General features: G+C 35.9%; 1 protein-coding gene across 5 annotated transcripts in view; it reads right to left on the bottom strand.

The window, feature by feature from the left end:
* Nucleotides 1-13,836, bottom strand: part of fam172a (family with sequence similarity 172 member A) — a 288,454-nt gene that overhangs the window by 108,291 nt on the left and 166,327 nt on the right. Inside the window, exon 10 of one of the 5 annotated variants that reach the window (XM_049470778.1) lies at nucleotides 11,154-12,282. The exons of the other annotated variants lie outside the window; for them this stretch is intronic. Within the exon in view, the coding sequence (XP_049326735.1) occupies nucleotides 12,139-12,282 (144 nt within the window). The 3' untranslated portion in view covers nucleotides 11,154-12,138. Of the gene's footprint in view, nucleotides 1-11,153; nucleotides 12,283-13,836 lie in introns of those variants that run through there. 5 annotated transcript variants of the gene reach the window in all.

Here is a 13,836-nt window from a genome sequence, read left to right as displayed (position 1 = left end):
GGTGTCATTCAAAAGCCAACAGAAGATCGCCCAAACATCATGCTGCCAAGATAAGAACATATAAGAAGTACTAAATGGTAACTTTCTGAATTGCATGGGCCTGGGTCAATTGGGAATGAACTAAATATATGAATTACGGGCCTTAAAACAATAGAGAATGCATCAATACAGGAATCCTGGACAAGAAAATAATTGGGGATACCCATATAGGAATTCTGGACATGCACCAGTATGAAAATCCTGTGCCTTTGAACAATTAGGAATGAACAACATATGCATTATGGGCCCAAAAACAAGTGGGAATGCACCAATATAGGAATTTTGAAAGGAAATAATTGGGGATACCCTGGTATAGGAATCCCAGACATGCACCAGTATAAAAATACGGGGCCTGTGAACAATTGGGAATGAACAATAGATGAATTCTGGGCCCCAAAACAATTGGGAATGCACCAATATAGGAATTTTGAGAGGAAATAATTGGGGATACAATCGAGAGTGTACCACAAGTGGTACAATCGAGAGTGGTACCACAAATGCACTGATCTTGGAAATCCTTAGCTAGGGAACAACTGGGAATGCACCAATATGGGAATCCTGGGCCAGCAGATAATTGAGGAAGCCATGATTCAGGAAACCTGAGCCTAAGAACAACAGTGAATGCTACATTAAAGCAATCCTGGGCAAATGCTTGGGAACGATTGGGGATGTACACATATGGGAATCTTGAGTCTAGGAATCATTGAGGATGTACCGATATGGGAATCCTGGACTTGGGGAAGATTGGGGATGTATAGATATTCAAATCCAGAGCTTGGGAACAATTGGGGATGTACTGATATGGGAATCCTGGGCTTAGGGAAGATTGGGAACATAAATATACTCAAATCCAGAGCTTGGGAACAATTGGGGATGCACAGATATGGGCATCCTGGTCTTAGGCACAGTTGGGAACATTTGGGGAAACACCAATATGTGAATTCTGGGCTTAAGAACAATTAAAAAGGCACCAGCATAGGAATTACAGGACAAATTGGGGATGTACCAATATGGGAATCATGGAACTGGGGACACCTGGTGATCGAAAAACCTGGTCTTGAAAAAATTTGGGATGTGCCATTGTGGGAACTATTGTGAGCTTGGGAAATATTTGAACCAATATGGGTATCTTGGCCTGGAAACAACTGGTGATGCGCTAAAATATGGATTTTTGTATTTGGAACAAACAGGAATGCACCTTATTGGGGATTGCCCGGCTTGGGATCAACTGGTCATGCATCAATATGTGTAAAAAAAAAAAAAAAAAAAAAAAAAAAAAAAACTTTTTTTTTTTTTTAATCCAGAAATTGGATTTGACCTCCTTTACTTCACATATAATTTCGATATGTAGCAATAATAATAAAAAAAAAAAATAAATAAAAAGCAGTACAATCAATACAATAAGGTATTTTAGCAGAAGGTAAATCAAATACAGTAAATCTGATCCAGAAATAGGTCATTCTCACAGTGCATTATGTGATCATGTTAGCTGTGTGTTTCTACTGTTGTAGTAACAGAATGTTTCAGGTCAGTATGTGCCAATACTGAAAGTAAGAGATTAAAGCTGTAACTGTAGGGACTAAACCCTGAGTGAGAACCTCACCCCACATCAAACACGCTCATAATAGTGATGTATACAGTACTCAACAATTCATAAAGGCTAAAGGGAGAATAAAGCCCACCAGGCAGTGCTATCACTGTGCGTGTGGATCAGATAGAGGGGCCCTAAGCAGCTGGGATTGGCACATGGGCAGGGAGGCCCTGGTTTGGAGTATAAAGGCCTGCTGCTGGGACCTTTCACTTCGGACCCTTCATCTACTGATCCCGCCGTGCCTCCGCCCACGGAGAGAAAGAGAGGAGTCTGCATGCTGTACATACACACAGTGCGTGTGTGGTCAGTCAGAGTAGATTAAACCCTTTCTCTTTAGAACTGACACTGTACTGTACATGCTTAGTGTTCAATACCCTGTATTTCTTTATCACAGTGTGAATGTAAGGACCAATAGAAATGCTCTAGCACTCTTAGCAAGGCTACTTTACAGGAATTAAAAATCTTATTTAATGTCAGTGTAAATCAGTGTAGTAATTTTAGAGCATTTACATCTACAGGTCCATTCATCATGAAACTTCTGAAATGATTCAAATTAATAATAAAAAAAAAGTTGATTTTTTCAAAGTTTTAATTTTATGATAATTGGAATTTGGCAATTGTTCTTTATATTGTGCCATAATATTAGGATTAATGGACCAATAGAAATGCTCCAAAATAATTTGGCTTAAATGAAATGACACTTTAAAAATTGAAGAAAAAAAATATATATTTTTTTTATTTTTGATTTGTACTGTTTTTTTTTTTATTAATAAATCAAGTAAATAAAATATTGATACTTTTACAGACGTAAAGGTCATTTTAAAGCATTTCTGGAGCTTTACCACACTGAAACCTCTGATATGTACTTAAGAGGAAGATGGATGATTACAAGCCATCAAACCAAACTGAACTGCTTGAATATTTGCACCAGGAGTAAAGGCATAAAGTTATCCAAAAGCAGTGTGTAAGACTGGTGGAGGAGAACATGCCAAGATGCATGAAAACTGTGATTAAAACCAGGATTATTCCGCCAAATATTGATTTCTAAACTCTTAAAAATGTATGAATATGAACTTTCTGTTTTCTTTACATTATTTGAGGTCTGAAAGCTCTGAATCTTTTTTGTTTTTTCAGCCATTTCTCATTTTCTGCAAATAAATGCTCTAAATGACAATATTTTTATTTGGAATTTGGGATAAATGTTGTCTGTAGTTTATAGAATAAAACATTTTACTCAAACATATACCTATAAATAGCAAAATCAGGGAAACTGATTCAGAAACTGTAGTGCTCTCTTAATTTTCTTTTTCCAGAGTTGTATATATAAAATTTTTCTCCACTTTTTGGAATAGTTAGAATCTGGCAGATGCTGTATATACTATATACAGTATATACTATACTGTATTGGTAATGAATGGTCATGAAGATTGGACTGAAGAAATGCTGCAAAATGAAATTTGTACACTGACTTTCATTAAAACGTTCAAAAAAAGTTTATTTTTTTTCTTCTCCTGTAAAACTGCAATTTTTTTTTTATCACACTGTAATTTAATTAGCGGGTAAATGGAGGTGAATGTACAGTTGTTGTTTAACAGACTGATTAATCAATCAATTCAACCTGTGAAAGAACAGCTGAGTGAAACCAGAATCGAAATCTAAAAACATCACTTCTTCACATCCTTCAATATTTTCCTCACGCTGTAGCGTGGCGCGTGGGCACGCTCTTTTAATCGGAAACGTCATTTTTTTTTAACACACCTTAATGTTTATGAACAGTCCGCAGCAATTAAAGAATGACACCTCACGTTCATTTGCAGTTAGGACTGTAAATCCTCTCGCCGAGTGAAATTTCTGGCTGGCTGTTAATTAAAGTTTGTGTTAATTAGTGAAGGTTTTACTTTAAAAAAAAAAAAAAAACATTTGGTGCTGCAAGGTGTGAAGACGGCCACTGACATCTTCTTTTATCACTTCTGAAAAAAAACTGACAGAGTGATGGTCAACTCAAACTCATCAGCTACTAGATCTCTAGAAGTTATAGAGAGTGATGTTTATGTACTGCAGACCCTTATATAATCTGTGGAAACTTCCTTACAGTACTTTCGTACACTGTAAACTACTCGTGAAGTATAGACGGTTACAGGTTGCTTTTAGTTGTAAAATTTATGTACTTATTCATGTATATCAGTGTCAATTACACATACAGCTCTGATAACAATTAAGGACCACTTCAGTTTCTGAATCAGTTTAAATAAAATGAACATTGTTGTTTTATTCTATGAACTACAGACAACATTTCCCAAATTCCAAATAAAAATATTGTCATTTAGAGCATTTATTTGCAGAAAAAAAAGGCTGAAATAACAAAAAAGGTGCAGATGCAAAACTTTCAGACCTCAAATAATGCAAAGAAATCAAGTTCATATTCATAAAGTTTTAAGAGTTCAGAAATCAATATTTGGTGGAATAAACCTGGTTTCTAATCACAGTCTTCATGCATCTTGGCATCATGTTCTCCTCCACCAGTCTTACACACTGCTTTTGGATAACTTTATGCCGCTCCTGGTGCAAAAATTCAAGCAGTTCAGCTTGGTTTGATGGCTTGTGATCATCCATCTTCCTCTTGATTATATTCCAGAGGTTTTCAATTTAGTAAAATCAAAGAAATACATCATTTTTCAGTGACACACATAAAAATACATTCACCTTATTGCATACAAGACACTTACATTGGAAATGACTAAACCTGTACTAAACTATAATAAATCTGTAACAGCATGTACTTTACCAGTACTTACAAAGTTAATAAATGCTTGTTAATTTGTAACTACACAATTATTATTATTTGGGGCCTATTATTAAATAAGAAGGTGTACAAACCCTCTTGTGTATGAATTGTACGACGATACATCTCACTGACGATTAAAAAAATGATAAATCATGAATTATGATTTTTAGTGTTTTTATGTTAGTATTATTTAGTTTCTCCAACAGCCCTGATTACATTTTTACACATAATACTCAGTTACACACTAATTAATCATTAATCGTTACACATGCACGCATTACTACTAAAAGTGAAAGGTCACACTACGACACATGTAACAGTACATTGAGTCTATTACATACAAAACACTTACATTGGAAATTACTTAAGCTGTACAACTAAAATAAATCTGTAACAGTGTGTACGTTACCAGTAGTTACACTGTTATTACATTATTGTTACAGTGTAACTACACAGTTATTAGAGACATTTATTATTATAATGTGGGATCTTAAATCGAATGAGAAGGTGTGTACAAACCCTTGTGTGTATGCATTGTATGCCATGTTACATCTGATTTATTTATTTTTTATTAATTATAAATATTTACAGTCATTTTTTCTTCTTTATAACTCTTTATAATCTGCTCAATCACAATATATTTATCCAGAATTTTGTATACATGTTCAGGACTCTAAAGTCTGTGATGTTACAGGTTAGGAGAGCGTGTCGGACGGAGGACAGCGCCGGCGTGTCCCGGCCGTGTCTCTCCCTCAGCCTCGGAGGCTGCGGTGTAAAAAATAGCAGAGCTAACCTCAATATTTCCCCTCTCGCCGAGATGGGACTTGCTGGCCCATTAAACTCCCCTCTCCCATGTGCCGTCCTGCACATTTCCTCCACGAAAACTCTCGTATAATTAAACTTTCTTAATGATTTATAAGCTATAATAATAGCCGTAAGTATTTCAGAGCAGGTTAAACTGACACCCTTTAAGTGCACGCGCGGGGCTGACCCTGTTTTAACAGAGTTTTGGATCATTGATTCCCGTAGGGTGGGCGGGGGGACGAGAGAGAGAGAGAGGAAGATGGAAAGAGAAAGAGAGATTGCGAGAGAGAGAGAGAAAGAGAGAGAGAGAGAGAGAGCAAGAAGGACAGAGTAAAAAGGGAGATACAGGCCTGTCATAACTCAGACGGTGGCTGACACACTCAGGCTGGGTCCAGTCAGGGGGGGGAGGTGAAGCTTTGGCTGGGCCGGGGTCAGGCCGCCCGAGGTGTTTACAGCAGAGCTCCACTCGCAGACAAACTAGCCCAGCAGAGTGCCCGTCTGACAGAAATATAGCCGCGCTGAGTACACAGCACCATTAACGCCAGATATTTAAGACCAGCCGCGTGTACACACCGCCGCCGCGCTAATGCCACGGCCTTTTTAGGCAGCAAATATCACTAACGCCTGCTTTACGCGGAATTCACCAAGTCAAACTGAGATATTAAATGATACACGCTCAGCACTACAGGCTAAAACAGCCAGCGGGACGGAGCGCGGTATTTAGATGTGTATGCGGTGTGTATGAGATGAGCAGACGTCATGCAGACATACGCTTCAGCTACAGTGATAAACACAATTTACAAAGATAAACACACACAAGAGTAGGCCTGTCACTGCTGAATATATTACTGCTTCAAGTAATCTATGAATTATTCTGATGATTGATTAGATTTTAACCCTAGAAAACATAAAAACAGACCTAATTCAATACTTGTATATATATATATATATATATATATATATATATATATATATATACACAATATAGGGCGATATGGCCCTAACATAATATCACAATATTTCATGGCATTTTTGTGATAATTATACTCTTGGCGATATGACAAAAAAACTGAATAAAAAAATTATTTCAAGAATTTACTACTGCATCAAAAAGAAAGTTACATTTTATTATTGCATACAATAAGATATGGCACACCCCTAACTGAGATATAAAAAAAAAAATACAAAAGTTTTATCAGATTTGTAACAGAAGTCAATGATCCAGAATGTCATGATACTAATAATAATGCACTCCAAATATCTCCATATATCCAGGATTAAAGTAAAATAAATGATACTGGACAGATATAATCTGTCTCTAGTAGATATATAATGGGACATGAGAACAGTATGAATTTTTCTTTTGCTAAAAACAGCAAAAAAAGTAGTACCCTTATATAATAATTAGGGGTGGGTGAAATGGCACGATATTTCAGGTTAAAATATCTTTCACAATATTCAAAAAGGTTGGCGATATTATCGCGTACGCTACGATATGGCACACCCCTTTATATATATATATATATATATAATCAGTACACATATATGTTTGAGCATCAAGAATAAAACAATTCTTAACATTTAAATCATGTGAGAGATACACATAACCCCCCAATCCCCACAAAAGTTCTCACCTTTCATACAATCAGAATTTACAATACAGGCAGTTTTAACTGGAATCAACTCACATAAGCCCTCCAATCAACATAGGATGAGCAATTAAATACAATAACCTATAGTAACAATAATAATAATAACAACAACAATAACAATATCAAAGCATAACATGTATCAAAAATGTATCGTGAATCCTAAATCTTAAAGTTGAAACACAATTTCACCCATACAACTCTCTATGCCTACAGAGAAAGAAGACAAACGTAAACTTAAAACAGAAGATAATTCTTCATTTAGAGAGATAAACAGACAAACAGAAAGAGAGAGAGAGAGAGAGCACAAAAGTAGGCATGTCAGCGCTCAGTGTTTGTGATTATTGTGATGATTAATCAGCTTTTAGGCCTAGAAATTGATAAAAAAATATTACTAATTAACCCTACAACACTAATTAAACACTGGTACATGTACAGTCTCACAGAATTTAAAAAAATATATCATGGTAACACTTTATAATATCTTTCATTTATATAATCATTAACTAATGATAATTAATATTATTTTTCAAGGAACTATATTTTAAGGAACAAAAAGTTGCTTAACATATTTAAAAAAAAATATATATATATATATATATATATATATATATATATATATATATATATATATATATATATATACATATATATATATATGTATATATATATATATATATATATATATATATATATATATATATATATATATATATATAAATGCTACAAAATAACGTAAAATTAAAACTTCCACTGAAAGTACACTAAATTACGATTTTTCTTCTCCTGTAAACTTTCACATTTCTAAACAAAGACACATTTGCATAATGGCGTCTAAATACACTATATGAACAAAAGTATTGGGACACCTGCTAATTCATTGTTATGTTTTTTTTTTTTAAATCAGAAAAGATTAACAAGTACCTTTAATGCATTAATTAGAAAAGGAGTTCACATACATTTGAACGTATAGTGGGCTATTCACTTAAAAATTATCAAAATAAAAAAGTAAAAAAAAAAAGACTAAGCTTGGTTTACAGTGTGGGATGAGATAATAAAAGACGATACTGTTTATTAAAAAAATAATAATTTTCACACACACACACACACACACACACACACACACACACACAAAGAGAGCTTAACAAGTTAAGTGGGCTATTAATCAAGAGAGATGGCGGATATTTGGATTTGGATTTGTAGATGTATTGAGCAAACGCAGACATAACACAATTTCACCACTACAAACCCGTCTACAGAGAAACACGAGAAACAAAAGAGAGAAGTAGCAAAAAAAGCAGAAGAAAATGCTTAATTTAAAGAGATAGTCTGAGAGATTTAGAGACAGACAGACACATAAAGAGAGAGAGAAAGAGAGAGAGACAGAGAGAAAAAGAAAGAACAGCTACTCTTCTATTGAGAGAAGAAAAGTGAGAAACAAGAAGAGAGAAGTAGAAAAGTGAAGAAATTGAAGAAAAAGCTTCATTTTTAAGAGAGAAAGCGAGAGAAAGAGAGAGATAGAAAAAAGTAAAGAAAAGAAAGAGAGATATAGAGTACAGCTGGGTCTGAGATGATAAAAGAGAAGAGAGAGGAGAAAAACCTCCTTAAAGCCTGGAGGGAGTTTCCTCGCTTGGCCTGGAGTGCATGGGCAGGTCAGGTGTGTGAGTCTGTGTGCGTGTTTGTGTGTGTGTGTGTGTGAGTGTGTGGGTAGTTGAAAGTTAAATACGTGTGACTGTTCATTGTCTGTGTGATCATGAATGTGTGGGTGTTTGTGAAAGGTGCTTTTCATAGAGTCTCAGTATGAGTATGATGTGTGTGTGTGTGTGTGTGTGTGTTTTCCTTCGGACTCCAGCGCCAGGTCACCCCCCCCCCCCCCCCTCTCTTTTCTTCCTCCTCCTCCTCCTCCTCCTCCTCCTCCTCAGCCAGACTAGCTGCAGGCTTTTTTCTGGGAGCAGACACGTTTTGTTTAAACTTTTCGAGGCACTCTCATCACCATCCTCATCTTCTGATCTGTAACTCCGGCTCAGAGGAGAGAGAGAGAGAGAGAGAGAGAAAGAAAGAGAGAGAGAGAGAGAGAGAGAGAGAGCGGACAGCGGAAGAAACGGTGGGACCAATAGTTAATGAATGTGACAGAAACCCCTCTCTCGCCTATCAGCTATCTGTCTCTAATGCTCCGTCTGCGCAGCCGAGGGGGAAAGAACTCCTGAGTCCCCCAAAAATGAGCCTCTGATACCCCTGTTCTCAAAGGCAGCCGGGCGCAGGGCTGGCGAAATTAATGGAAATATATAACAATCTGAAATTAACTTCTTATAGCCACCAGCAACGTTTTAACCAGGAGCCGAGGAGGAGGAGAGGGGGAGAGTGTGAAGGAAGGCAAGAAAGGGAAAAAGAGAGAGGAAAAAACCCATTATGTCTACGTACACACACACACATTCGTACACACACACATACACACACCCACCGGTGAAAAAAGTAAAGAGTAAAACTGAAGGAGAAAAAAATTAAATAAAAAACTGTCCGAACTGCACGTATTCTAACAACAGAGCTACGGCTGTTAAAGCAAACTTCCTAGAAGTCCACTCTTTAATCATACATCCATAAATAATAGAAAAACTTCATATTTCTTAACATGTTAAATTATAATTAATTAATAAGTGAATAAAGTTGCTTAGTTTCTATGGGTTCATAGAAAACTTGGTTAAAAATGGTAAAATGCAGATTGATATTCTATATAAAAAAAACTGAAGCAAATTCCTTAAACTAAAAAAAAAAAAGTTAATAATAAAAAAAAAGTCATAAATTATGGATAGTATTCATAACTAAAAAAAAAAAAAAAACTATGTTCACCTTCAATGTAAATCAATATTAAAAGATTAATGTATTGATTTATAAGTCATTATAACAGAAACTATGACAGAAATAAACATTATTAATTAGTTAACCAATGTCTCAACTCATAATTAATTGACACTAGTTAACAAATTATTAAACATTACTATATTTTTGTGTAGTATTAAGATATTAGATAGCAAATATAGTAAACAGTGGTGGGTAATCAAAATTACCATTGAAAATTAGATATTCTGTCGTAAATGCTGTTAATTAATGTACCCTTAATGTATAGGGTTACCCAACTCATTTTAGAGCATTTCTATTGGTCCATTCAGTGTACAAATTTAGTTAAAAATGACAAATTAAGTTAAAAATAAAATATAAACAAATAAAAAGAAGACACAGAACATTCGAAATGATACTGAAGCAAACATTTTAAACGTCCACAAAAAGGTTAAATTACAGAAAAACATTTTTTTTTTTGTTTTTAATGAAATTTTTACTGGAAAAAAGGATCAAATTTGAATAACAATAAAAGTGGAAGTGTATAAAGATTTAGTTCCAAGTTATTCTGAAACAAGTCTCCTATTAAAACTAAAAACTATATTATATATTACTTAAATATACAATATTTAACTTTACTTTGTGTTCAAGTTTCAAGATAAATTAACTTACAAAACTAACTTACAAAAAAAAAAAAAAAACTTTTTTTTCCTGCTTTTTATAAACTTATCTCTAAAACAGCTTTTGTTCTGACGGTGACAATCATTTCTGCACATTCCTGCTATTAATTGATTAAACTACATTGATTCCTTGCCTAACGCTGAGGCAACAGTGCGGGAAAGCTATAACGATTAATTACAGTGATAAGCAGACAATAGCTGTACGGAACATACATGAAGACATGCAGGCTTTGGCAAGAAAATAAATAAATAACTAAATAAATATATTAAAATCTGTTTATAATACAGTATGTGAGAGTGGAAAAAAAAATTCTTGGGATAAAAAAAAAAAGACATCACCAATCACTCACTATTATACACAATACAGTTAAATCAGTTCACAACAGCTCAATTCTGGAATGTAGGCATAAATTACTATTACAGTATTACACTAGCATTAGTTCCACCAGAAACTAGAAGCTAATATTATTAACATAAATACATAAATACATATATTATACAGTCAGAAAGCTGGCACACCCGGCACTTATGGGTAATGTACAGCAGTATAGAGGCGGAGTAAACAATCACAGCAGTTTTAAAATTTATATAAATATATATATATATATATATAAAAACTAAACAGCCGTCCACTTAAATCAGCCGTGCTGATTAAACACATTTACAGCACATTTAAGTTCAACAGATGTTTCCATGCTATAGAAATGACACAGAACAAAAAAACAACCCCCCCACCCAAAAAAAAAAATCCCATCATTAAAGCACAGACAGGACACAACAGCACAGAAGCGCAATGATCGACTAATTGATGTTATTCACAGACAAACAGATATAGGCAGCTCAATAATAATTAGCATCGGAGGAATAAAAAAAAGTAACGCTGTTGTGCAATCCGTTTATCGATGGTTGTCAGGTTGATGAGTATTAGTATCTTTTACTTTCTGATTAGCACAATGTCCATTATTATCCTTCATTACTGGGGATATTATTACAGAGAAAGCCCGTGTCACTCAAACACAAAGAGACCAAGTCTGGAATTTTCTAGAAAAAGGAGTCAGCCCACTAAATACACCCGGAGTGACCTTTCCTCCCCGAAACCCCCTTAAAGCGGAATTATCTTTTTAACTATTAAATTGCTGTCAGCCATTTGTCAGAGTGTAGTCATTACGAGACGTCCTCGGCTGGAAGGACGGCTGAAAGGAAAACATTTTATTTATTTAGTTTGGGAGCCGAGAAAGACATTTTTTTTTCTTCCTCTTTCGCGGTGATAAAGGTAAGTGTGAATGCGGTGATTATCTTGTCATTCAGGACGTTTTGTTTTTTTGTGTTTTTTTCTTCATGTTCTCCTCACTCGCTCGCACTTCTTCTTCTTCTTTTTCTTCTTTTATTTTTCCCTTTATGATAATCGCGAGCGGGGGACTGGTGTCGATTTTCGCCATCTCCTTTGTTCTACGGCGTGTTTGACACCTCCAGACAATGCGCTGGATGACACTCATGTTCGAGAGCCTCCGTCAAGATGGAGGGATGTGGGACGCAAAAATCATAAAAAAAAAAAAAATTCTTCCCTTTATTTCCCTTCACTGAAACAATAGTTCTGAACTGTCACAATGTCCAAATGAAGGAAATGTTCAGTTTTTTTCCTGTTCTTTTCCTTTTTTTAAAAAATTTGAGAGGAGAAAGGGATGAATATGTGACATGTAGGAGCCGTGTAATTTCTAACAATGGGGCGAAAAAGAAAAAAAAAAGTTTGAAACTTCAACTTTTATAGGAACATGATTCAGTGGATTTAAGTGGATTCAAGTGGTTTTGAGGGAGCTGATGAACTTTATGGAAGAGAGGCATTTCCGTAGAAGCGTTCCTATAAGAGATCTGAGAGAAAACGGACAGAAGGTGGACTTTCTGAAGGGAAAGAAAGAAAGAAAGGATCAGTAATGATGAAAAGCGTTGAGGTGAGCAATGTAAAGGCGACCTGGAGCTGCAGAAGCCTGGAAGAAAACAGAGAGAAAAAAGAGAAAGAAAGAGAGAGATGGAGTGTCCAGTGCTATCATTATCATAAATTAGACAAATAAGTGAAATAAGCCTAGAGATTCTCTCTCTCTCTCTATCTCTCTCTCTCTCTATCTCTCTCTCCCTCTCTTTATCTCTCTCTCTTCACAAGCCGCCACATTTCTACCATGATTTCTATGCAAAAGCCGTAACAAAGGATAGGCAGTGCCCCCTAGTGTTTTCATCAATGAGAAATGAGTCCAATCAAGAACACGTCTCCCACAACACACACACACACACACACAGAAAGAGAAAGAGAGAGAGAGAGAATGAGAGAGAGAGAGAGAGAGAGAGAGAGAGAGAGAGAGAGAGAGAGAGAGAGAGAGAGAGAGAGAGGGTTGTGTCACTGGGGAGGTGGCATCACATATGAACAGCCTGAAGAGGCAGGGCTGGCAGGAGAGCAAGGGAGGAGGGCAAAAAAAAGGAGGAAAAAAGAAGGGGGGAGAGGAGGGTAAGAGGTTGTGAGGAGGGGGGATGGGTTAACGTGTGTGTGTATGTGTGTGTGTGTGTGTGTGTGCACGAGAGTGTGTGTGTGTGTGGTGTGGGATATTAGAAGAAGAATTCTGACATCACCAAGATGTTTTTAATGTTCCAGAGAGAGCAGAGAGAGAGCAAAGAGCGAGCGAGAAGGAGAGAGAGACAGAAAGAGAGAGAGAGAGAGAGAGAGAGAGAGTGTGTTCATGATAACAGGCCATGCATGAAAGTGGATGTCAGACAGACCAGTGGAATGGTGCAGTGTGAAGGCGTCTATTAGGAGAGAGGAGCACACTCAGGAGTGTACACTCAGAGATCAGAGAGCGAGAGAGAGCGAGAGAGCAAGAGCAAGAGAGAGAGAGAGAGAGAGAGAGAGAGAGGCCTTCAGGGACGAGCAGCACCTCACACACCCCAGAATCACACACCCTGACCGGCCTGGTGGTCAGTTGAATTATGCCAAATTGTCCAAGTAAACTAATCCCAAACGCAGGGATTATAGTAAAATATGTGTACATGTAAATGAGACACTGCTCTTATTGGACAGCAGTTTACTGTTTATTACTGTCTGCAATAAAAACTGTGCACTTATTACTGCTGTAGTGCTTCACTATGTGCAATATTGGACTGTTCACCATCAATATGTGTAATATTACAACTTATTTACTTTAGATTTTCTATTTATTTACTATCTACCTATGTACATATACTGCTCTTAAAAAAGACCACTTCACTTTCTGAATCAGTTTCTCTGATTTTGCTACTTATAGCTATATGTTTAAGTAAAATTAACATTTTTGTTTTATTCTATAAACTACAGACAACATTTCTTCCAAATTCCAAATAAAAATATTTCCGTTAAGAGCATTTGTGTGCAGAAAATTACAAATGGCTGGAATAACAAAAAAGATGCAGAGCTTTCAGACCCTAAATAAT

This window comes from Astyanax mexicanus, chromosome 22, assembly GCF_023375975.1.
Source record: "Astyanax mexicanus isolate ESR-SI-001 chromosome 22, AstMex3_surface, whole genome shotgun sequence".
NCBI classification, from domain to species: Eukaryota; Metazoa; Chordata; class Actinopteri; order Characiformes; family Acestrorhamphidae; genus Astyanax; species Astyanax mexicanus.
This window is presented reverse-complemented; position numbering and strand designations above follow the sequence as displayed.